The sequence below is a fragment of the Athene cunicularia genome (assembly GCF_003259725.1).
Source record: "Athene cunicularia isolate RWA chromosome 6 unlocalized genomic scaffold, athCun1 chr6_part1, whole genome shotgun sequence".
Lineage (NCBI taxonomy): Eukaryota > Metazoa > Chordata > Aves > Strigiformes > Strigidae > Athene > Athene cunicularia.
Window position 1 is genome coordinate 21,702,211 of NW_020799105.1, and position 25,476 is coordinate 21,727,686.

The window sequence follows — 25,476 nt, forward strand, 5'->3', positions numbered from 1 at the left end:
ATTATCACAACACATTGTTAGGGGCTGAGGCGGCGGGGCGGCCCGGCCCGGCCGTGTGGGGAAGGCGCCTGGTTGATGCTATTCCTTCCGTGCTTGCCCGGTGTTTGACCGGGCAGGGCACTGCCCCGTTCCCTCGACGCCCCTGTCTTTGTGTAGCTCCTCGATCGTGACCGCTTCGTGCCTTCCCCTACCCTCCTCCCTCTCCTTTTCTTAGTTTTCGTTTTCCCTCGAAGCCGCCGCCTTGGCGTGGGGGCTCTCCCCTTGTTTCACCTCGGGGGCAGCGTATAGGAGGCCGTGGCATAATTGCCCTGGTAGAGCAGTCCAGGCTCTGTCACATCCCCAGAGGTAAGAGGATGATCTCATTACCCGTAATATTTTTTTTTTCCTTCTCTCTTCTTCTCAACTTCGGTCTTTGAGCATGATGGGAAGGAGCGATCTTATCTGGGCAGAGCCCTGCAGTGATGGTGCCTGGGAGGGTGTGGGCTCCCGGAGCACCCCGGCTGCCAAGCCGGGCCTCTATCGGCTGTGCTCGCCTTCGGTATTGAAATCTCAAACTGCAGCTTCCAGGAGAGCTGAGTGTGATCGGGACAGCTAACATTTAGTGGCTAGTTTGTTTTTAGCTTTTGAAGGCGCTAGTTCTGAAGAGGGCTGTTTTGGAAAGCTGTTGCCTCTGCTAGCAGTGCAAGTCTGCACCTCTGAGTTGTGTTCTAGCTTAGTTGCAACCTGGGCTGGTTATTTACTGAAGCAAAGTGTCTTTAAATGGATAACTCGACTATAAATGAATGTTAAACTATAACTAATGTTGTCATATTTGCAGGTTTTAGCACGTGTAAAATACCAGATAGTCATTTGACATGCTACTGACTTAACACAGTGTTAAATACTGTATGTCTTGTGCAGTTCCCTTAGGTGTAACTAATGCATATAAGGTATTATATTATTACATAGAATATTTGCAAAGGAACATCAAGAGGAGAGCAATTTCTCTTTGGGGAACAGGCTTCTGTTTTGAGGCCCTTCTCAAAAAAAAAAGTAATTTTCACTAATCAGTGTACTACATTAGTTTATAAACAAGCAAAAAGAACAGTTTATCTTCGAGTGAGGAAACAGTTGTTAGGTTGAGCATTTTGAATTAGGCTGAGCAAAGTGGTGTTGCTTATCTGAGTAAAGCCGAGAGGGAGAGTTACTTTGGTTTTAGATTCTTAAGATCTAGATCTCTCCATGCTTCACGTTCTTACAAAAGCATAGTACTTTTAAAGAGATCACTAGACATACCTGCATTGTAGTAGGCTGAATGGCATCAGCTTTTTGTTGCCTTCTGACAAACTGCTTACTTTACTAAAAGAGGCCCTAATGTCTGTAAAGATACATTTTTCTGTTCTCTTCCCCGTTACCCAATCCCATACATGACACTGGAAGACAGAGCCATATTTGATCATACAGTTTGGGCCTGTAAGGTGCCAGGAATAGTTTCTTACTGTTGAGTGCAGCAGGGTTTGTTTTTTTGGGTGTTTTCTTTGATTTGTCCTCTTCCTTTTTATACTTGGCTGTGTTCATTATGATACAGCACAAACTCAATCTTTACTGAGATGGAGCTGTGCGTGGCAACTTTGGCTGGTTGCTCTATGATGTTACTCTGTCTTAATGAATTTACTATACTGCACTTTTAAGGTTTTTAATAGTTTTGATTTGAAGGTAGCTGTGAAGTATGGTGAAGTCTTGTATCATTTATTTCACAACTGAGTTACAGGTGCAACTTTAAAGCAAATTCAGTAGTCCTTGAGGTCTATACATCCAATTACATATAGGAAGACTTCTTTAAGTTTGATCACTTGTTCTCCTGAGGCTTCACGCTGGATAAGTTCACAGGACACTAGTAAGTTTCTTTACTATAATATGCATTCTAGTAAGTCTTAACAGGGGGTTTGGAACAGTGGACTTGCCTTTTAGGTCCCTGCAGTCTTGTTTCCTACTAATGTTGGTTATTTTTACTTGAGTCACACAAGTAACAATACATAAAACTGTCAGGTATGTAAAGCAGAGAACTGCAGGATTGCTGTTTTCCTGTTTGTCATATGAGTAAGTGTTAAAAGTGGGCTGACATCTCTCATGCTAGAGAGAAATTCTTAGCCTCGTTGATATACAAAGGAGAGCCTTTTAATAAAGGGATAAATAAGCACTCATGTTGCAGAATGTGATAATACAAAAGAGAATACTTATATGTATCCTAGATGTCACTGAATATTTGATTGCTGGAGACAGCTTTGCATAAAAAGCAAAACTTTGTGTGACTCTCTTGTGTCCTTTTTACAGTTACTAAACATTACAATTTTATTTTGTTAGTGTAGAAAATTTAATTTTGAGAGTAACTTGTAAAGATTAAATCTGTTTTCTTAAGCTACTTTTGTATTTTCTAACTGCAGTTGGCATTATGTTCCGTTGTATAGCCATGCGTTTCAATGGCAGAAATAAAGAAAAAGATGCACAGTAGGTCACTGACAGGTATATTATAGTATTTAAATGTTTCAGAGGAGTAGATGCTTTCATACAAGTTAGAGTAGACAAAGAAAATAGGAAGCATCTTTTCCTCCTCCTCTCCCCTGTATTTATTCTTCCTCAGGAGTAGTAACTGAGTGACAGAAGGCAGACACATTCGTGGGGAGTAAGGAAGGCAGGAATATGAGGAAAAGACCTGAATGCAGGAAAAGCTCTTGGTTTTTCCAGGTAGCAGTAGTTTATTTCAGAAGACAAGGGAGCTATAGCAGCAGAAATAATGAAGGCTGATTCTGTGTCAGAAGAGAGGAAGTGCAAAAGTCATTTTTTATTGACTGTAACAGATTAGAAAGAACTTGAGGACATAACTGAAATGTGAACAGATCTCTACTTGTAATGCAGTCTCCAGCATAGTGTTGGACATAGCCCAGACTGCCAGGCCTGCAAAATTCTTAATCTGTTTTAGTAGATTTAGAATTCCATCGATGTCTTTATTACTAAATGTTCCAAATTATTTAAGATGACAGTTATCATAGTAAATGTAGTTCCTTCAAAATGCAGCAAACCAGCAGCACTGGGAAGTGAGAAGTTTCCTTGCATACTGTGGTGTGCTCTTGTATCCAGCTGTAAATCAGTGTTTGTCTGAACAATGGCTTGTGATACAAGAGCATGTATCTTTCTTGCAAGTTTTTTTTTTTCCTGATAATTATGAACAATAGAAACATTCTTAGAAAATACTTACTGGGGTTTGGAGCCAAATAAACCTTTGTGCAGTTGTAGAATTACATGAAAATACAGGATAGTTAGCAACTTCACTGCCAAAATGTGGGAATTTAGATAACTGGCTTTAGCATAAAACATTTTTACAAAGTGTCACCAGGAAATAAAAGATACAAGAACTACGAGAGTCAGTACATACATTCTTTCGGGTTTGAGCCTAAATGCAACAAGACATGGCTACAAGCGTTGCTCTCAATGCTTTATAAAATTATGTAAGAAACAAATACCAAAATTCTAGTGAGCTTATCTGATGTACAGAAATAATGTAGTTGCTCTTAAATTGCCTGCTGAAGAGGTCAGCATAACAAGTATGTCTTAAGTTCAGGTTTTGAAGTTATACTTTAATGCCCAGAATGACTGAAATGAATTGGAATGGAAGACATGGCTGAGCTGTTTCAAAATTTTTTCTGCTCTTGGTGATCTCTCAAATTAGGACTTTGAAAATTTGTAAGTCTAAGGTCATCTTGATACATGCTGTAGCCTAACTTTGAGAAACATTTAGATATGTATTTGTATATGGCTCAATTTTATAAATAACACTTTCCTGTTAACGCTAGGTAAAGCAGCAGGGTTTTGTTGCTGTTGAGGAAGGAAGCTTGGTTCATTGTCTCAGTACTAAGCAGCATTTTCTCCCTCCAGGGACTTGCAGAAGCATCTAGAATGTGTAGGTGTTTCTTTAATCTTGGAGAAGGAACTTATTAAGCTTTCTGGTGCAGAACTATATGAGCCACTTTTAACAGATGTTATCTGCATGAGTAGGGAGTTGCAGGTCTGGTAGACATTTGTGGCATTCAACAGTTTAAACAGTTTTCAGGTTTGAACATATGCCTTCGCCTTGAAAATCTGAATAGTTTCAGGTATTTTATGTAGAAGAAAGGTGGTTCAATGGTGAAGTTGCTGCTCTGGGACTTGGGAAACAGGTTCAGCTCACTGTGTTGCCAAAAGCTTCCTGTGTGGCCTGGGACAAGCTGCTTCTCTGTCCCTCTGTTCTCATACTGAAACTACAGAGCAGTAGCAGCTCTGCATCGCGGAAGGGTTACAGGGGTACGTCAGGTTTTGATGTCTTCAGGTGCAGTAGTAATGTGGGGCATATAGCTCTGCTGTGCTAGAGAGAGAGATTGAAGAGACAGCCCAAGTTAAAAGCTAGGGGTAAGCTGCAGGCAGAAGGGGGGGGGGGGGGAGGGGGCAGAGAAGTTTTGACTGGAAATTTCTTGGATCAGTTAAAAACAGAGGAACCAAGTCCTTAAAATTTTAAGGAGCACTGCACTGCTTTGTTTAACATAATATAAAAACAATGCTTAAAATACCTGAATGAACCAGGCAGATCCTTTCTGTTAGAGAGAACAATAGCAAAGCTGTCTCTGTTCCTCTGTCGGCTATTCTCTTCTTTGGAAAATGCTTTCAGTTCTAGGTAGCCATTATATCCAAATGTTTTACCTATCAGTTTTGTTCATTTGTTCTGCTGGCATGATAGGCCAGCCTGATTTATTGACTTTTCATGTGAAAGACTTTGAGAAAAGAGAGCTTCTCTATCTCCCCGTTCCCCCAAGGGGGAAAAGAATTTGCAACCGCTGCTGAAGAGCAGTGTTTATAATAACTTTATAGAGCTAAAAGTATTTTGGATTTAAAATCCTGGTGGAGACATAAGATGGTGGTGTCATTGCTATAAGCTGAAAATGTAGACTAGACAGCAATTATCAGGCTTTGCAAATGTAAGTTTTGTTGAGAGTCTGCTCTCCCAGGAACAGTGTCTCTATACTGACAAATAGGTGATAAATTCATTAGTTTAATATGTAATTGTTTTGATGTGTATGCTCTCCATGGGTGCTTTGGTACCCACCGCATTTACATCCCATGTCCAGGAAAATCTGTTTGAACTTGTTCAGACTAGTTGACTTAATTAAGTGTTCTTCTGTTAAGCACTAAAACAGTTACATGTCAGGTTTGTTGTAAGAGTGAGCAGTCCTCTTAAAACCGCACTTCAAAAGGTGTTGTTAAATATATTGGTTAACTCTTTAGGGAGGTTTGTAATAACAAATGGAAACTTAGGCTGTACTAATAATTCATGTGGCAAGTTATTTCTGTACCTAGCAGACTCAGTGTCTGCATGTTCAGTGGTGCTGCAGAGTTAGGTAGCAGTGCTTAAATTATGTTCTTGCCTCAGAAGTGTTCTTGCTTTTTCAGGACTTCAGCCTTGGGTTATATTTTTTTTTTTTTCTCTGTAAATCAAGTTCACCTCAGGTGCTGTCATTTATTTGTACTGTTCTGCTCATTTGTGCTGGTGCCGTGATTTTTTGGATGGAGGAGCAGTATTTCTTAGGGAGATCCATTTATTCCCTTCCCAGGGGAAGGCTGAAGTACAGTATGTTGAAAACCAGTCTTTTGCATACTCATGGTAAGTTCAGGATTTTCAGGCATGTTGTTGCACATACACAGAATTTGTGATTCTTCTGGAGTATTTCTGTCTCGCAGTGTATAGGTCAGGCAGTGATCCTGTGAAGTGCCAGGAGCCTGATGACTTACTGGTGGTGTTGAGATTACTCTGGAGGTGGAGCATTGTTACTCTCCATACGCATAGTCATTTACACTTTGAGAAACACCAGTGTCTGTGCAGAACCACAGCTGTGCAGTAAACTGGTATTTGTGTCATTGCACAAATAAGGAAACAGGTAAGGAAGGAGGTTAGCATCAGACATGGGCTATACCTGATGTGAGGACAGTTCCTTGGCCTCACGCCTTGCTTCCAAGGAGGAAGGCTGCTGGAAATTAAATATGTGAAAGTTATAGTGAAGTATGTGCTTCAAGTGAAGTGTTAGTGTGCTGGCTCTATGCTACAAACCTACTGTTGCAGATAAGCTTTTATTTTATAGGGTTACTCTCTGTGTCATTTTGGACTTTTATTAAATCTACCAGAGTGGGATGTAATTTTCTTCATTTAAGAAGTATAAAAATGGGGGAAGGTAATGACCCGAAAACCTTGCCACTTGATGGAAACTTAGTTTTCTCCTCCCACCATGGTAAACAGGAGCTGGCATCTGTTCTGTAAATGAGTATTGGTTCACTTACATGAGACAAAGCCATATTCTTCCTAAAAAACTTTCACTAAAGCTGCGCTCACTGAAGAGCTCTGAGATTAGTCCTAATTGCTGTGAATCCTTGTGCAGTACTAACACGATTGGTAAGTAGGCTAGATTCTGGAGGACTTACCTAGTCTTCGCAGAAGTGGGAATTTTGGCCCACATAGTGGCTTATGCAGTGGACTGAACGTGGTCTGTACCGTAAAGTCCCACAGTATTAAAATAAGTGGGATGACATCTTAATGGCAACAATTTTTCTTTCTTTCCCAAAGTATTAACGTAGGTGAACCATTGCGAGGTTTTTTCTGCATTGAATTTTCTAAATTAGATCTAGAAAATAAAATTTGATAATTAGATACTTGCTTTGTGTGCTTTGGTTTCATAAAATCCTTTTACATTTTTAAAAAGGGTCAACCTAGATATTCACCTAGTAGTGTACTTTTCATTATTTGATACTCTAAATGAACTGAAAAATCAGTTATTTACAGTCCTTGCTAGACTCCACAGGTTGTCTACAAGTGTTAAAAAATATGCTTTGCTTGCTTTGTTCTGAACTTGCTGTAGACAAAATGAAGTGTTGTCTTAAATTTGTGTTGAGATGGCCTGTAATATGCTGTGCTACTAGTAAACATGTGATATCATAGTTTGCTGGTATTCATCTATTCAGAGCTCCCTTTAGAGTGTCTTAAATATATACAGTTTAAAGGAATTAGTCTGAGTAGAATATTCTTGCATTCAAATTTTGAACTTGCCTTTGGATCGATATGTAAAAGGTAATCTTTTCCTTATCCAACACTTCCTCGAGTTTCCCTCTGTTTGCCTTCTACTCAGTGTTTTCAGCACAACATTTTGGCGCTACTGAAGCAGACATTTTTTTCTTCAGTAGTACTTTCAGAATTAATTTAACGCACTCATGTACATGCTGCTATTTCTCTAACAATGTAAGAGTACTCTGTGAAAACTGAAGGAGGTATTTTTCAACTTGCTAATTTCCTAACCAACTGGCCTTCTGGATTTTTGCATACCTCACAGGAAGAAGGTCTGTTTGTGCTGTGAGTTTGTACCCTGGATTCAGAGCAAGAATCAGCAATGCTGGCTCAAAAATGGCAAACTTCTTTAACGAGCCTCACCTTCTTTGTATGGAACTTCAAATCAAATAAGCTTCATCAGGATTTGTAGTTTGATGGAGATAATCTTTGTGCTTCAAAGTCATTGGGATGCTTTTGGGACTCTTGCCCTTTCATATTTGAAGGGTTGAATTTGAAATGGCTGGCAGTGTGTGGAATCTGAGTTCTTGGAGTGGCTGGCCTAGATGAAACAGTTACTAGTAATTGAAATGAAACAGGTTTTTTACTAATGAGTAACTAGTAATAATAAGTAATCCTCATGAGTAATGCATTTATTCCCTGCTTAATTTTTAATTTGGTTTAGTTGTCATGAACGGAATAATTTCTGTAGACTAATGTAAGCATTTTCAAGAACAAGGACCTAATTTGTCCTATTTGGAATTTTATTTAAGATTAGAAGAAGCCCATAATAACATTAAATATAATTGTAAATAATAGTCAACTCTGAACTTGTATTATTAAACATTTTAACTAGTCTGTAACTGAAATGAATAAGCTTTCAAAAATTTCATTTGAGGATTGTATGAGATAAGTCAAAGTGAATTAGTGTAACTATATTTTGTTTTCCTCTGTTGTACTCATCTCTGGTTAGGTCTCATTTTCAGTAACTTTATATTACCTAGACTTAATATGAAGTGATGAACACTGTAATTCTGATTGTTGTAAAAACTTTGTGTTATTGAACATATTCTTTCACTGTCCCTTTTAACTTTGTTATTTTACTTTATTGGTTTCTAGGCCAGTCATCACTCATAAGTTATTAATAGATACATTTCCAGAGTGTCTTTATAATGGCCTCATTGCACAGGATACTTCCTTTTATTTGCGTTAGCTCAATGCATTTAGAGGGACAGTTAAAATACTTGTTGTAGCTCGGCAAAAACCATTAATAGGTGAGGTTTTTTGTTTTGGCTGTCTTAAGGGATCAATGATAGAGAAGAATTTTGCATCCTGTGCAGTGCATTTTCTTATTTCATCATATCCCAAAGTCTTTGGCTGCTATTGCAGATACCTTAAAATGGAGGAAAGGAGTTAAATTAAGAGGATGAAACATCACTTAAAGAAATTCCTGCAAAAGTTTTTGAGGAACTACGAGTCTGTATTTGAAATAGGCCAGTGGATGATGGATTCAGGTAACTTCTGTTTTTCTTAGAACTAAATCCTCCCCTAAAACATAATGAAATTTTTACCTAGACAAGGTAACATTAGTGCAGTTTAGCCTAAAGATGAAGAGCTTGGGTATGGATTGACGTTGTCTGTGGTGAACGACTGCGGCTTTTTGGTGAGCAGCGGAGCTGGGGCTGGGGGACAGATGGACACAGCTGTGAAAAACCTTAACTGCCAGCCTACCAGGGAGGGAAGCGGTGGTCTGCATTCATCAGTAGTGTGCATCTTTTGTGGTTAACTTCATCTCAGTTGTTTCTCGCTTCAGCTTGAGCCAACTGTTTCTCATTGGTGTATTATTATTCTACTGAGGGTCTTGGGGTGTTGCAGGCTTTACCGGATTCAATCTGTACTGAAAGAAGGTATATCAAACTGTATCCTTTGATGGACTTCTGTAAAATGTTTATTTTTAATGAATATGGGTTATATGTGGATGTTGAAAGCACCTGGAATTAATGCTGTAGCATTTTAGTAGATAGTATGGAGTAAAATTATACTCATTTGACTTGCTGAGGTACACTGGAAAAGAAAGGAATAGTTGGCTTATCCCGATGTAACAAGTCTTCCTGGAAAACAGCAGATGAGATGTGTTTTGAAGACAGAATGACGACTGAGCAAGACTTATGTCAAGATAAGACTGCTGTTTTTGTTACATGATTCATTGGGGCAAATTAGGATTCTTTCATATTGTGACCTGGTTGGAAGTTGGATTCGGCACTGGGAGAGGGATGTTTTGTTGCTATGCCTCACTGTTTGATACAGGGATAGGAGAGGTCAATGCTACTGGTACTTATTTCAGGTTTTTTAATTCTGAAGATCAACTTCTTATGCTTAGTAATTCTCTTCCAGGTGAATAGTGGCCTTTTGCAGCTGCTTTTTTTCCTCTTTCTTGACCACTTTAGAGAAAGAATCTAAATTTAGGAGGCAGCGTACCATGGAGACTTGCAGTTCTCATTTGTAGATATAGTTATAACATTGCTAATAGTTTCATATGCTTCTAGCAAATCAAAGTTATGTCTTTGTTTAACAGAAGCATACAATGTCTGTTGTGCACCCCAGAGGAAAAACAAATCAGTGAAAGATCTTCGGGAAATAGAAAAGCTCACTGTGTCATTTTAAACCAGTCAATCCTAAATTATATTCGGTTGTCATCAGAATTGTCCCCAGGTCATCTCTCCCAGCTCCTGGATTAGGGATTTTCTTTCATGCTTGGGATACTTAGGAAATTTGTGGCTATAAGGGGTTTGTGAAAGATGAGCAGACATATTGTCTCTCAGTTTTAATTATCGATGTGCTCTGCCTCTACTGGAAAGTTTTCAAGGGGTTGAAAATAAAGAAGTTTGGACAACTGTCCTTGATGTCCTGGAGTATTTATGTGACTTGTTTTCAGAGGCTGTTCTGAGCTGGTTGTCTCAGGGTTGTGGTTTTTTTCTTGCCTCCCCTCTCCTCTTTGTTGTCTGGGATGTATGCAAGAAGGAAAGCTTTCATTGCTGTGTTCTTCAAGGTATAAGCAGGACAGTCTGAACTCATCCCATACCCTTGGGAGTCAGTAAATGGAGTAAATGGCCAGTAAAAGAGATGACCAACTGGAGAGTAGCTGATTTACAGCAGGAAGCTGATAGTAATTGCCTAGGCAAAAGCCAAGAGCGCTCAATAATTAAGCTGGCCCTGGAACTGCAGGAGAGACTGGAGATGGCTGGAGCTGCTGCTTACCTTCCCTTTGCGGTGATAGAGCCTAGTGTAAATAGTAGAGCTTAAAAAGGGGGATGGGGAGGAGGGATGGGCATGACTCATGGCATCATTTTATATTTATCAAGTGTAGTTCTGTGGATGTTGTTCATCATTTCACAGAGATGACTAAGTAGGTAATGCATGTTTCTTAATCTTCTCAGGTAATAGAAAAAGAACCCCAGAGTCATCTCCTGTGGTAAGCTAAATCCAAAGTTCAAAATGTCTATACACTAATAGAGCAGGAAGTAGAAGTGTTACTATAAAGAAATAAAAATAATAAGAAAATTATACACACAGCTTGGGGAGAACATGTAAAATAAATCTAAAAGGTATTAAACAGCAGAGCTTGCTGTATTTCTTAAGCTTTCACGTGGACAGTGCAAAGCCTATTGCATGGCCTTTTTATTCATACAAAGTTCCACTTTCTCTACTAAGCCAGCGGTTCGTGGTTTATGCCTGCTTGTAGAAATCAAGCATTAGCTGCCAAAGGAGAGGCTGAGCCATAGAAATGTTACCCTGTATGCCACTTTAATAATCCTCTGTGGACTTTGTACTCGAAGATAGGGAGGCTGCAACCAAACTGTGAAGAAGGTGAACTCAAGAACAGGTGCTGGTGTGAAACTAAAAATAGAAATGAATGTAGGAGAGTTTAAGCAGTCCGTTATAAATGGTGAAAACAAGATGCTTGTGTGCCTCTGCAGGTCCTACTTGTGCAGTCATGCATTTACAGTTACAGACTGGGAGAAGGTGATCTGTGATTTTTATTTATAGTGGTGCCCAGGAGGGCAGGCAGCCTTCCGTTTGTGATATAAATGTTGAGGAACGTTGGTGTATAGTATACTCCAGAGGAAAAGAGCGGTGAGAGGGGAAATCCGAGAGAAGCTGGGCTGATGAGGTATGGACCTACTTAAATTAGTACACTGCCACTGGAAAGAGGGATGTAAGACTTCAAAAATAGGTAAGGCCTCCTGTTTGAATCCAAGAAGGCATTTTAAGGAGCTGGGAGTTTTCTGAATTCTTACATATGAGTGTCAATATATGCCACAAAATGAGTTTTCAAAAATATTTTAGCTTCTGGTGGGTTATGGTGAGAACCAAGAGGAAATGGACCACGGGGATTTTTTTTCTGAAGTAGCATTATGTCATTGACCTATGGCTCCTCCCTGCCCCCCCCGGGGAAGGAAGGCAAAATAAAATTAAGTTGTATGTAATCTGTTACAGGTTTGATGCCTTCAGCTTTTTTCTCTTAAGAACTCCTAATCTTTTAGTATTTTTTCGTTCTGAAAGTGGGCAGAAGAGTAGTTCTGTGCTGCAGGTTCTGCTTCAGAAAGTAAGAAAGTGTACATGTAATAAGAGTGTAAAACATACACAGACTTGGAGATTTTTGTTTTATAATCACCTGAAATAATCATTTTGTGAAAAATAAATCATATCTATGTAAGACAGGATCTATATTCTGATGACACTTAAGTTGAAGTTCTGGTGAATTGTTAGGCTGGTGGTCTTCAGCCAGATTTCCTACTCTGCGGATTTAATGTTGGAGTTCTGCAGTTCCTTTTGTGAATCTTCAGACGTAATGTAGTAATTCAGTCGTTGCTTTTTTGGTCTGTCTAGAGTTGACAGGAAGGGTGTCACAGTGGTAGTTTTGTCATGTATGTTCAGTGGCTTTAGTAACTGGAAGAAAGGCACAAATTGATTTTTTTTTTTTATGTGCGGTACAAATTGTGGTTTGTTAATGAACGCTGAATAGAATTTGTATTAATTTACAGTGGAATCTTGCCAAGGTGTAATAAACTGGAAGTGGACTTTTAAAACTAGAAAACAATTGCATGGTTTTCTGTTCAATTTCAATTTTATAATAGAGGGGTTTTTTTCTCTTATTCTTTAAGAGTGTCAGTCGAGTAGATGTTAGTAATCTTGTGAGGAATTTCAAACTAATCTGAAGAAAAGAACAGTTATACAACTTAAGTTTTAGAATTAATGATAGTTTATCCTGTATTTCCATCAGAGGACAAAGGCACTGCAAATAGTATAATTTTGTAGGCTAGAAGTTAGCTAGTAGTACTTTGAAATAGAAAATCTCTATGAAATATCTTTTTTCTGTCACAGTTGGTTTATTGGCAAATAAGAACAAGCTTCTGAATTTTGTCCTCTGCCCTAGAAACAAAAACTAAAGTATTGGAGTGGTTCAACTTTAGCGAAATTTATGCTCATAATGGGTCATTATGAGTTATCCCCCTTTCATTTTTGTTAAAAGGTTTTTTTGAATCATAGATTCTCCTATAGGGAAAAAGTGCTTTGAAAATTGAGTTGGTTCTATTCAGGGATTCTTAATCATTTGTATCTTGTTTCAAAAACAAGTTTTCCTTGTTTCGTTTTCTTCACATCTGCAGAGAACACAGTTGAAGCCTGCTCAAACAGGAAACCAGCCACCAATATTTGCTTTTTTTAGGCACAAGGCTTTTCTGGGCTTCATAAACTGTTGATATTAAGCAGCAGTGGTGTCCTGGAAGTGCTGTATATTTTGTTGAGGGACCACCTGGCACAATTTAGGACAATACTGGTAAATTACAGTTTTTATATTAATTTAAATGATGGCAATGTGTGATGCCAGTTTTTGCCAGTTTAGAGGTATAATTTAGAGAACAGCTACCTGTAAGCTTACCCCTAGCTACAGATGTGTTTATAGTGAGATGCTGCTCAGTGTAAAGTGATCCCAAGAGCCAGCATGGGAATTAGATGAATGTTTGTTATGATTATGACATTGTCTTAAGAGTGCTTAAGTGTTTGTTTTTGCTGTTTATAACTTTGTTATGGAACTTGTCGTGGACCTGTGATACTTAAGTTGTGAAGAACGTACCAATAAAATTTAGATTACCATAGTAGATTTTCTTACTTTTATTGAAGAGCAAACCTATGCCTTTGAAAATTTAAACCATTGTTGCACTCCTTAAATATGGAGACTCTTTTCCCTTTTGAGTTAAAAAGAAAAGCAGATCAATTGAGTGCTTAATGGAAGGCTTATACTCGTTTAATGTCCTTGTAGCTGTACAGAAAATGTCTTTTATCTCAAACAAAATTGTGTTAATCTTGTTTATACATAAAAACGCATTTAACTTTAGAATTTAATAGCTGCCATTAAAAAAGCCAAACCACTAACATTTTTAATAGTCTGTCATCACTATGATACTGTAATCTCTTCAGCTGTTTGCAAATACTCCTGAATTGAGATTGTTAGATCTGGTCCCTGATACCAAACTTAATATATCAGACTTGAGTTCGCACCAGAGAATCAGTTTGGTGTTGGGCACAGGAAAGGTTATTTATTTTACAGATTGAGTTAAATGACTTTAAACTCTTTACTAGAAATTCTTCTAGTATGGTATCAAAATCATGATAATAGATTTTTAAAAACAAATTTTCTCAAAGTGGTTGAAACAAAATTTGACTAGTATTCTAATTAGTCGTATAAAATTGCAGCTGTAAATACAAGCATATATCTACACATTTGTATATCTGATTCACAAAAATAAATGTATGCTGATCTGTACATCTGATTCTCCAAAATAAACACTTTAAAATGTGCTTAATATGTCATGTCTTCTTGTGGTGTATCAACAGGCAGCTACAGGTAGTTATCAGGTGTCTGCCTTTGTGTGTATATGACTGTATTTAAATAACTTTAAGCAAGGAGATAAAAAATAATTTCAAGAAATACTAAAACGAAAGTTCCATATTACACAGTGAAAGCTGGAAGATGCTGTGAAAAATGTGAAGTGCTTAAGCCTTCTATGTCTCATGTTAATAATTTTGTATGTGTGCTGTTTCTGAGTTCTGTTACAAAATGTAAAGAGGACTGAATTGTTTCTTTCCTGCTCTGGGAAAGAATGACATCGATCTTATTTTTATCATATTTAAATGTCGGTTTATTGCCATTTTTATGAGTATGCAAATTTATCTTTGGTCTCACAAGACTGGTTCTTAAGGTAAAAATGACTGTCCCGTAAAATAAAAGGAAGCAAAAAAAAAAGTGCAATAGCTTGCAGTAAGACAGAGCTGTAAAAGCTATGATAGAAGCAGGCAAAATGGGAGTAGGTGGTCAGCAGTACAGATTCGTGGTTATTACTTTTTTTTTCTTTTAAAGCAAAACAAAAAAAGGCAAAAAAGCAACCCCAAAACCCAGAACAAAAAAAGCCTGCCACCCTCAGTATCACGTGGATATTGAGGATTTTGGTTTTGGACTAGCAAGTGTGTTCACATCTCTGCTGCTGCTCGTACAACTTCATTTTGACTGTTTAATGTGTAAGGATGAAAAATGTCTGTTCTTAGACATTGTCAGACACGAAGCTGCTTTTTGTAGGAGAAAAGGAAAATGTGAACAGTGTTTTTAAAAGCCCTTTTTGTTGAATTTGCCTAAGCAAAATATGAAAAAAAAAAATATCATGTTGGAGAGTAGAGCTGCTGACAAAGATCCTTTCTTGACCATGAAAGGCAATGTGAAAGAAGGAAGTGTTAAACCTAGCATTATCTCAACTTTGTGCAAGTTGTGAAGGAGAATCTTTGATTATTTAGTGATCTTGTAAAAGCTACTCTTAATGCGCGTCTACTATTGACCACTTGTACCTTTGCACTTAGGGTATTAGATATCCAAGGTAGATGCTTCAAAGAAGTAAAAAAGACCTATCTAAAAATTCAGAGGTGGAAGCGGGGGAGAACAGCTACGCTTCACTTAATCTTCTGCAGAAACTTCTTTAAGCTACTAGTTGAAACTGCTTAAAATGTCATGGGTAGGCACAGAACAGTCTTAAAATTAGTAATGAGGAACTTTGCTTAACTCTGGGCTTTTTTTCTTCAGTGTGATGTTCAGGGTCAGAAATGCCTTATGTGGATCGTCAGAATCGCATCTGTGGTTTCCTAGATATTGAAGAAAATGAGAATAGTGGAAAATTTCTGCGGCGGTACTTCATTCTGGACACACGAGAAGACAATCTGGTGTGGTACATGGATAACCCACAGGTAAGATGTTCTTGGCAATAGTTATCTTGCTTATATAAATTTTAACTTTTTCAGATTTTTAGCAAATTCACTGAAGAAAAATAGGGTTTAATATTAGTTTATGGACCTAGAAGCTGGTGGGGGGGAAGTTACATAAGTGAAATAATTGTAAATCAGTGTCTCTTCTTTGCTAATATGTGCGATATTTTAAAGAAAAAACATAATTCATATTTCTGTTTAAAAAATTATCAATTGAAGCTAGTAGTAAAACATGAAAAAGAACTTGAATGTCAGTGAATTGCTGATATATGGAATCATAAGTATTGAAGAGAATTTGGGATCAGACAGAAATCTGAATTTGATACCCCATGTAAATCAGTTTTGTTTTGAATCATGATGTGCTATATTTATTTTATTTTCTATCAGATGCCCTGAAGGTGCGTTGCAGGTTCCTGCAGGCACTAGGTAGTGCTGTATAATATAACCAGATGAGCAAAATCACATACTAGTATACTTATTTAAGGTCTTTTAATTCACCTTTAACCCTATGTGGAAGTATGTCATTTTCCTTGCATTGCATGGGTCAGTTAGCAGTTTTATGTTATGTTACTTCAACTGAATTAGTCATTGAAAAGCAATTTCTGATGATACCTGCAGTTTCAGTATGGAGTAAAGGGCATGTGGATGTGAAAGCCGTTATGATGAAGAGCACCCTTTATACAAAAGCTACTTCTACGGTGTACATGCATTGATGTGTTTCCTAGCACGGGGGAGAATAGATAATTGCTTAGGAGTTGGTACGGAGACAGTGAAATTGTAGTATCTAGGTCAGCTGACAACTGTCTGCCAGAAGAGTATTTGTGTACCATTCTGTCAAAAAGACCACAGTTAAAATGCAGTAGAAGTCTACTGTTCAAAAGAGCCAACCAAAAAAAAGTAGACATGATGTATAGTTCAATGAATGTGACTTGTGACTGAAACATTCAGAAGTTCTCACTGAGAAGAAAAAAGAAATAATTTCTTGAAATAAAAGACTTCAAACATTTGATCTCAACGAGTGATATGAAGCAGTTCATTCCTTCACTTTCTCCTGTGATACAACCAGGGCATGTGGGCAAAAACTTGAAATGCCATAGAAATTGCAGTTAGTCAGCAGTTTTAAGATTAAGGATATTTGCAGTGCACACTTCTTAAAAGTTTTTAGTTCAGGCTTTTTTATCTTTTTTTTTTAAATGTTAGAGTTCATACATAAATAAAAGGGTCCCTTCCAGGGGGACAGCTGAAGCTTCTTGATTTTCTTCCACTGCTGCTTTAGTTTTGAAGAAGTACAGAGCTTTTAGACAGCCACTATGTGGATGCCATTCTTAATCCTTGAAGTGATGAAACTCTTCACATAGGATGAGTCTACAGTGTATGCAGAACTTCACTGGGCCCTTTGTTGCTGATAGAAGTGCTCTAGTTGTATCTGTGAAAATTGTTTCAGCTGTTCAAAAAAATAATATTTCTAAGTTCACCATTCACCACACAATATAAAGGTTATAGAACTGGTGTATGCTGAGATCAAAATCATTCTGATAAAGTAAAACTTAAATTTATTTATTTATTTGGGCAGATGGGAAGACGTTTTATCAAATTTCAGTGTTACCAGTCTATAGTAAACCTAACCTACTTCTTATCTTTGAAATACGAATGGAATATAAACCAATTATTTGTCTGTCTTCCTGACACTGTGGGTAGCATTAGGCTTCTCTTTGCCATATAGATGTTATAAGGCACTACAGAATAATGAAGAGCACTATAATGAATAATCATCAGTAAGCAGATGCAGCGCCGTTCTTACGGTCTCCAGGGAGGCCTGTAGTGGGAAGAATGATACAGTGACATAAAGGGACGTTTTGAAAGTAAAATTGTAATGGAAAAAATATTCCATTTGAAACAGTCTTCCTAATTTTATTTCTTCATCAGAAACAGTTAATAACAAAGTTAACCATTTTTTGTGATGCTCAGTTCTTTAACGGTTGTATTTCTAGGCTGATTGTGAATAGTAACGTAAATGTTAGGACTAGTGCATTAAACAAGGATGTGAAAGCAACAGATGTCTCCTTTTTGGATTGTAAATAGGCTTGACTATAACTTTAGGAAGTATTATGGTCTTTTCCTGCAATAACTTTTAATATTATATGATAAGACTATGATTTTTCAATCCCTTTTGGAAAATACGTGAGACGCCCTTTGAAGTGTCTGACATAATAGATGAATGTCACTTCTTGGCCCTTCCGCCTGCCCTGGTCAGAATACATAAGGCGCCAACATCTGTTAAGGAAAAAGTATTCTTTCCGGATTTCCTGGATGCAGACCTGCAAGAATCCTTTTTCCTCTAGTAGAATACATAAACCTCTGAAACAATTACTATTTGTATTGTTTCTAGCAGTCTTTCTGTTTTTAGTTGATTAACAGATGTGTGTATAATAAACAAGTAGTTTAGATCCTGTTACAAGCATACATTGTGCATTGTCTATAAAAACACGTAGGATTTTCTTTTTGTTTGTGGAATTATTTGCTTTTTATGTGTAAACACTGACTGTGATATGAGAATAGACTAGTTTCACTTTGTGACATATGGTTTGTTTCAGAATCTTCCTTCTGGATCTCCACCTGTTGGATTCATTAAACTTACCTATATTTCAAAGGTAAGAACATAATGTAACACTTGTGGCTAAATTTTTGCTGATAACCACCAAGGGCTGCTTCTGAAGGCCTCAACTTTACACAATTTTCAGTGCCTCTTGTGTAGCTCATGGGGAGATTTTTGCTTGCCTGCTACTTCTGAATTTTGGTGAACTGTCACAAACACTTCAATAGTATCAGGTTAAAATAAGAACAAACTAATTACCATGCTGTCTAGGTTTGTTTTGTGATTTCAAATGACAGCTCTTTGTGCTGCATAGAATTAATATTTCTGAACTGTATGTTTCTTTGAGTATTTGAATTCCAATTAGTCTTGGAGAAAAGACAGGCCATTTCTGAAGTGGAAGATAAGTCTGTGATAGTTTGCAAGTCATAATGATCTTTAATAGATAGAACAGAAAAATTTCTAGACAATATGATCTTTAATAGATAGAACAGAAAAATTTCTAGACAATACTTAGTTCATGATACTCTGTATACACTCCCAAATATGTCTGAAAGAAAACTGTTAGTAAAAAAGTCTCCATGGTTAAATTTGTAGCAGATACTGTGCTACAGTAAGTGGAAACAAATAAGTGGAGAAAAATAATTGACTTTCTGCTCATTCCTCATCCTTCCTTTGCTTTTCTTGTTGTCATATTGCATCTTCCCACCTTCCTTGTTTGTTTTGTTTTTTTTATTCTTGTAAAAGATATCATTGATGCTGGTTATGAATACAGGAATGTCTGTGGAGACCTGCTTATGTCCCTCCCGATTTCCTTCTGTTTAGTTTACCCCAGACCTCACAGTTGTCATTTTAAGAAATTTGAAGTGTTGTCCCTCACTTCTAATGGGAGCAGGGGTGGTCACCTGGGCCTTTGCACCTGTGTGCACCTTTGAAGGCAGCTCAGATGGGCCTCCTGTGCTGATGTGCTGTCTGACTTTCCCCATTTCTTCTAGTTACATAGTATTTATTTTTGTTTCTGGCCAAATAAAATGTTTTGATGTGAGACTCTTTGCCTTCTCCCCCACCCTTGACAAAAGTGCTCTATAATGTACAAATGTCAATGCCTCTCAGAACAGGACACCTGCTTCTCTCCTCCCCCAGCACTGCAACCTTTTAGAGACTCTTGTAGAAATTGGCTGCTATTCTTGTTATGTAAATGAACCAAAATACAACTGATGCCCTTGACAGTGTGAATGTCTTTAAATTTTTTAGTTCAGTTGAGATGTAGAACTTCAGAATGCAAGGAGAAGTGTTATGTTTTCCAATTTCATCATTTGTCTGGTAATGAATCCTTAAATTTAAGGAATAGGAACATATGGTTTAAGCTGTCTTCTTACCATAGGCTGCACATTTTGAACTGAATTTTATATAGTATTTTTTGTTATGTCTCTATATCTTTATACCTAACAAGTGTGCTATACTGCTAATCTTCAAATTTAACCACTTAAAAGAGAAAAAAAGATTTGTGATCTGATGTATATTTTGTATGCACAATGATAGTTATAATCTTAATTTCCCTACTAGGTTAGCGATGCAACTAAGCTAAGGCCAAAGGCAGAGTTCTGTTTTGGTAAGTTCTTGCATGTGACATATGCATCAGGTACATTCTTCAGAAATTTGAAACAGAGATAATGTTCTGCAATTCTGTTACTAGATACAGCTGGTAGTGTATTTTTTTAACATAGCTTGTAATCACTGTTTCTTCTTTAGGATGAGGGAAATGTTACCTTCTAAATAGGGTAGTTTTGTGGCTTTTCATATTGCAGCTTAATGAGGAGTAGGTGAGAACTGTTCTTCAGGTGTTTGAAATTTTTGAGGGATTAATAAGCTAATAAAAAATGATGGGTGTTTTCAGAAACATGGCATGACTGTCGGCTACAAAGACAAGTAATTTAATTCTTCTAATCTGTATTACTGATAAGAGTTGATTTAATTGATCTAAAAATACTGCCAGCCTATGGTCTTACATTAAATTTCAGTATCTGTTGCTGCACCGAAGAAAAATAATTTGCTTGGGGTACCTTCTAGGTTTATTGATACTTAAACTTGGGTAAAGCTTCACATAATCATAAAAGCCCCCTATGGAATTTTTTAGATCTTTCTTACAATTAATTTGTCCAGAATTTACCATAATTCCAGATTTTTTTTTGACAAGCAATTAGCGTTCATGAAAGTATGTGTAGGGACTGGAATCAGCCTCCACTCAGTTTAAGAATAACCAGTCTTTATGGCTGCATTCATGTAAGAGTTTTAGCTCAGATGATGGTACTGAAAATGCCTGAAGGTTTTATGACAACTAGTTAGGTTGTCCATTGCCGTATGCAGTGTTGTACTGGCCCAGAGAAAGCAGCTCCACCAGACTTGTGCAGTTTCTGTGTCGGAGCTCTTGAAACAGTTGGTAAATCACCCTGTGTGTGAGGCTTTAGGGATTCCAGACTAGTACCGAGCGTGTCAGTTCAGTGCCATCTACAGATTCCTCTGCACATGCATGTGTAGAGGTGTTTGTCTCCATCAGTTGGGAAGTTGCTCTTGTCAGCAAGCCAGCTCTAAAAAGCCTTTACGATGCTGGCTGAAAACTTTTAGTAGTTCTAATTTATTAAAGCGTTTTGCATACTTTTTAAAGGAAAACCTTGTTTGTCTTTTTATTTAAATATTGGGAGTTACTGTTTCAGTCAACTCATGGTTCTGCATTTTGAATTTATATTTGCATTTAATCATGTTTGCTTCCAACCATCAGCTTTGTGGAGAAAGATGATAGAATAGTATAAAGTATCTGTTTCTGGCGTGTGTTTGCTGTTAGTGATAACATAAAGAACTGTTAGGTTGTAGGTAGGGCACTGAAATCTGTTCAGACTTCAGTTGCAATGCTTCAAAGTTCTGGGGAGGTTGTAGTCACTCTTCACCTTAAAACTAATTTCAGGATAAGATCTTAGAATTTGTGAGAAAACTAGCCATTATTTTTTTACTCTTACACAGAAATATGCTTATCCTTTTTGGATAAAGATATGCTAGGTGCTGCCAGGTAAATATATAAACTTACTAAAAATATGCTTTCTTTGCCAAGTCACTGAAGTAAAATAAAATTTCATGTTCTGGTTATTTTAAGCTGTTTGGTCCTCAGTAAAAAAAAAAAAAAAAAAAAAAAAGTGATGATAGTCATGTTAATGAGTTTGTTGCAAAGGACAAAAGGTATTAGTTGGGGGATTAAAAGGAGAAATTGTAGGAGTCCCCAGGTATAAAACTTTCTTGCTTAGGGAAATTGAGAAAAGGGAAATGGAGCTGGAGAAAAATTCTGATAAAATTCAATGCTTTTTCTATGCAATAAAAATGACTTAACTTCTGTATGATTCCATTTAAGTGGAGAGCTTAAAAGAAGCAAAGAAAAATAGGGTTTTATTTTTTTTTAGAATAAAATAAACCTATCAAGTGGACATATGTGTCTTAAGGTGACTTTCTAAAAAGGAATGCAGCAGAAAGCTTAAATACACAACTGGATTTTCCATCTGAAATTAAATCTTGCTATGGTGGTGGTAAGTTTGCTCTTAGCTTTCAGTGTTGTTAACTTTTCGTAATGTTTTTTAACAGTTATGAATGCAGGGATGAGAAAATACTTTCTACAAGCCAATGATCAGCAGGACCTAGTTGAATGGGTAAATGTTCTGAACAAAGCTACCAAAATCACAGTAAGTGGTTTAGTTGATATTTAGCAATGCTTTCAAATGGTGACTGTCTCAAGGTGCTTAAATGTAAACTTTGCCTTCAATTTTTATGCTAGACTAGTCTTTATCTCTACAAACAACTCTTGGCTTGGCTTTTCAAGACTTGGAGAAACTGTACAGAACTCCTTCCAAATTTTGAGTTTATTTTACTTTTTTTTGTATTGGATATTGGACAAAAATGTGATTAACCTTTTCATTGCAGCATATGATGGTTTCCAGTAATTTAAAATGAACCATATGCATTTAATATTAATCAAAATATTCAGAAGACACTTTTAAGCAATGAAAAACATGCACAACATTTGCCTGGTGTCAAAAGTTTGTATTTCTTAATGTCACTAAAATAAGGAGCAAACACATCATGCCATGTTCCAGATGTCCTCTCCTGATTTCAAGTGACCATCCATTCAACAAAACATTAATGTATTCTTCTGATAACTGTTAAATCACTATTCTGGTTTGTACCAGGACAGCTTGTTATCACATGATAGAAAACCCCACGTATTACTTCAGTCTTTTCAGGAGGCAGAAGTTACAGTTTTGTTCTCTCTCTCTCTCTCTCTCAAGTTTTGGGGAAGTGATGATACAAACTGTCTTGAGAGCATATCCCTTACAAAGAAGGGGTTCTGAGCATGGGTGCGCATGTTGATATTTGTTGTCAGTAACTTTCTCATTTTTAAGTTATCTAAGGGTGTTTCCATGTTTGCGTTGTTTTAATGTAGCCCTTCCTTTGGAGATACAAAAATATTGGTACTAATGATAAAAAAAAAAAACAAACCAGAAACATGAAGCCTTCTCACTTGGGTTTTTCATAAGGAGGACACTACAACAAGGCTTGAATTGTTTCCAGTTCAAGCAATCGAGTGAATAAAGAATTAATTGCATCAAATTAGAATGTAGTCTGAAAGCTGTTTATCATATGTTTAACTTGCATTCTAAATGACTGGTGAAATCATTAGTATATTTTGTCTTTGAAGGAACAAGCCTTTGAACTGTTAATCTGTTCAGAGGTTCTTTATTATGGCCAATTATTTAATCAAATAATTACGATCATTCAGTTACTAATTTTCATATAAACATTGCTTGCTGTAGATTGTAATCCTCCAAGAGTGGCTGTGTTTTTTAGTACTGAGTGCTGATCCTTTCAAAATAATGATGAACCTTTGCAGTCCAGCACATTGTGTACCTGTTATGAGTATTGTTTGAAAATGCATTCATATGAGAAGGTGGTTGTGGGTTTGGCGTGTAACATTTTAAGTAGGAGGTTATGACATCTGAAGCACTTAGCCGTAAAGCTGTAGCTACAAGCCCCTTCTCACAAAAGGTTGAGGCCTGTGATCTGTGTGCACTAAGAGAATGTCTTATCCTCCAGCGCCAGGCTTGGCTGTGAATGGAGTCCCCTTTTACCTGTGTTAGCAAACCTGGGCCTTGTGCAAGGCTAAGGGGATGGTGGAAGCAAGAGAATGAGCCTGACACCTCAGCTGAGCAGCTGCCGGGTGCCACCTTCACTTGGCCAGGAGGAAGCTGTCCCAGGCTGACATTTGTGCTCTCAGCAGTGTTTGTACGTCTTTGTGGGCTGTTCTTTGTAAAATAAGACAGTCCTGCGCATAGGAACTAGAATCAGAGCAGACTACAACGTAGTTTTGGTTTTGTCTAGATCAGTTCGATTTCAAGTTCTGAATGTGCCACAGTCTTGCATGGTAATTCACTGTGTAAAGACAATTTGTGTATCCCTTCTTTCTGAAAGAATGTGGATATCTTCTATAAATATCCAGTAAGTTGCTGGCTAGGATATATCAGTGTGAGACTCTTGATCTCTTCTTGTTGAAGTCACTTCAGATTTACTATATTAATATTAGGGGTGAAAGAGATTATAAATTAAAATGTCTGGGGTATCCATTCAGTGCATTTCTTAGGTTACAGATGTTTACTTCTTGCACAAACTCAGAAATCTGAGTAAACACTTTAGATCAAAACACTTATTATGGAAAATAAATTGCTGTGGTGTTTTCATTGCTTTAGTTCCACGTTTGAGGGAATCATCTACTAGTTAATGATAGTTAGAAATAGGTAGTTATGGTCATTTTGGACAGAATTTAGCGATCCATGTAGCATCAATGGAGGCAGTACACACAGTCTTTATGCCAGGTATTGGAATGTGAGTGCAAATGTCATACTGGTCAGGCATCCTGTTTGACAAAAGTCTCTGCTGTAGCCCTGTGTTTATGGCCTTACTGTGCCAGCTCTACAGGCACTGGGGCATCTCCAGGCTAGAGCACTTATAACTGAAACTGAAAGCAAGTGAAAAATCAAGAACTAGTTCTACAAATTAGCAGTGCTTCTTGAAGATCAAGTATGGCACTCATGGCAAAGCTGGGAATTGATTTTTAGATTTCAAGACACATGGTGAAATGTCTTTATTGGCACTGATTTTCTTCTGAGAACTAAAGCATAGCCAGCAGATTTTCATGTAAGCTATTTCTAGGCCTTTACAATTAAAAAACATCTGTTAAATCCTGCTGAAGACAAATAAAACCACTTGAATAATTATTAGAGCTTTTTTTAGGTCTTTCTAAAACTTCTAATTATCATATTCCACTTTCAGGTACCAAAGCAGTCTGATCCTCTGTGTCAAATGGATAATGCAAATCGTCAAGCTGAAAGCCCAGGTGGAAAGAAGCAAGTCTCTTACAGGACAGAAATTGTTGGCGGTGTTCCTATCATTACACCTACCCAGGTAATACCCATAACCCAAGTGGGCTGTTATTTGATAGAGGAGGTTTGGTTGTTTGACAGATAAGAATGAATTATGTATCATAATACAGCTGTCAGCTGCTCACCCAGAGGACCTACACTTTGATGTGCACCTTTTGTTGATACTGACTGGGGATTTTTGAGGATTTTTTTTTTCCCCCCCTTTATACAAGATTATAGAGAATTACATAAGGCTATAAAGAATTACTTGAGTATTGATTTTTGGTCACAGATACTGTTAGTGTGCTTAAAACATCTTTTTGTGTGTGTGAAGTGAATTGTTGGTGTTAAGAATGCTGAAGTTCTGTCTTTTTAACTACCAGGAAAAGTGGGGGGAAAAAACAGAGTTAAGTCAGCTGGTTATATATACACTATGTGATTAGAGGTAGTAAGGATGACAGAAGATTAAACTATTGCAGAAAGGCTTTATGAAATGGAATGTGTGGACAAATAAGATAGCAAGTGAAATTCAGTGAAAAGAAGTGTGATCTAAGGGACTCTGGGAAAACCCATCATTTTTATGGAAAATACTAGATTGTGAAATAACAATTTCCACTTGAGTGAAAAGTAAGAGTTAGTCACACTATGAAAACATCATCTTAATGTTCAGTAACAGTGGAGGAAAAACCCCACAAACATCAGGAGTTACTAGAAAAAGAGTAATAAGGAGCAGAACAGAAAACATCTTTGCTGTATAAATTCTGTCTTTGACCAGACCTTGATTACTTTGTTTAACTTTGTTCTCATCTTAAAAACTGGAAAGGTTCAGAGAAGGATTTCAAGGATTGGTCCATGTGGAAGAATGATCTCCATATGATGACCAATTAAGTAGACTAGTACTCTTCATGTGCGAAAGAAATAACTAAAGGAGGGTGTTAAGAGCTCTACAAAATCACGATTGGCAGGAGGGGATGATGTAAACTGTCTCTTACAGTATGAGAAAGATGGGCTTTTAAACAAGG

At 37.3% G+C, this 25,476-nt stretch overlaps 1 protein-coding gene across 3 annotated transcripts in view; it reads left to right on the forward strand.

The window, feature by feature from the left end:
• The first annotated feature begins 61 nt into the window (after nucleotides 1–61).
• Nucleotides 62–25,476, forward strand: part of PLEKHA1 (pleckstrin homology domain containing A1) — a 38,427-nt gene continuing 13,012 nt past the window's right edge. For 2 of the 3 annotated variants that reach the window (XM_026851398.1, XM_026851396.1), the window contains exons 1-6: nucleotides 64–345; nucleotides 15,228–15,388; nucleotides 18,001–18,057; nucleotides 19,566–19,611; nucleotides 21,627–21,724; nucleotides 24,366–24,497. In XM_026851398.1, the coding sequence (XP_026707199.1) occupies nucleotides 15,248–15,388; nucleotides 18,001–18,057; nucleotides 19,566–19,611; nucleotides 21,627–21,724; nucleotides 24,366–24,497 (474 nt within the window). In that variant the 5' untranslated portion in view covers nucleotides 64–345; nucleotides 15,228–15,247. Of the gene's footprint in view, nucleotides 346–15,227; nucleotides 15,389–18,000; nucleotides 18,058–19,565; nucleotides 19,612–21,626; nucleotides 21,725–24,365; nucleotides 24,498–25,476 lie in introns of all 3 variants that reach the window. The other variant, XM_026851397.1, reaches the window with a different exon arrangement.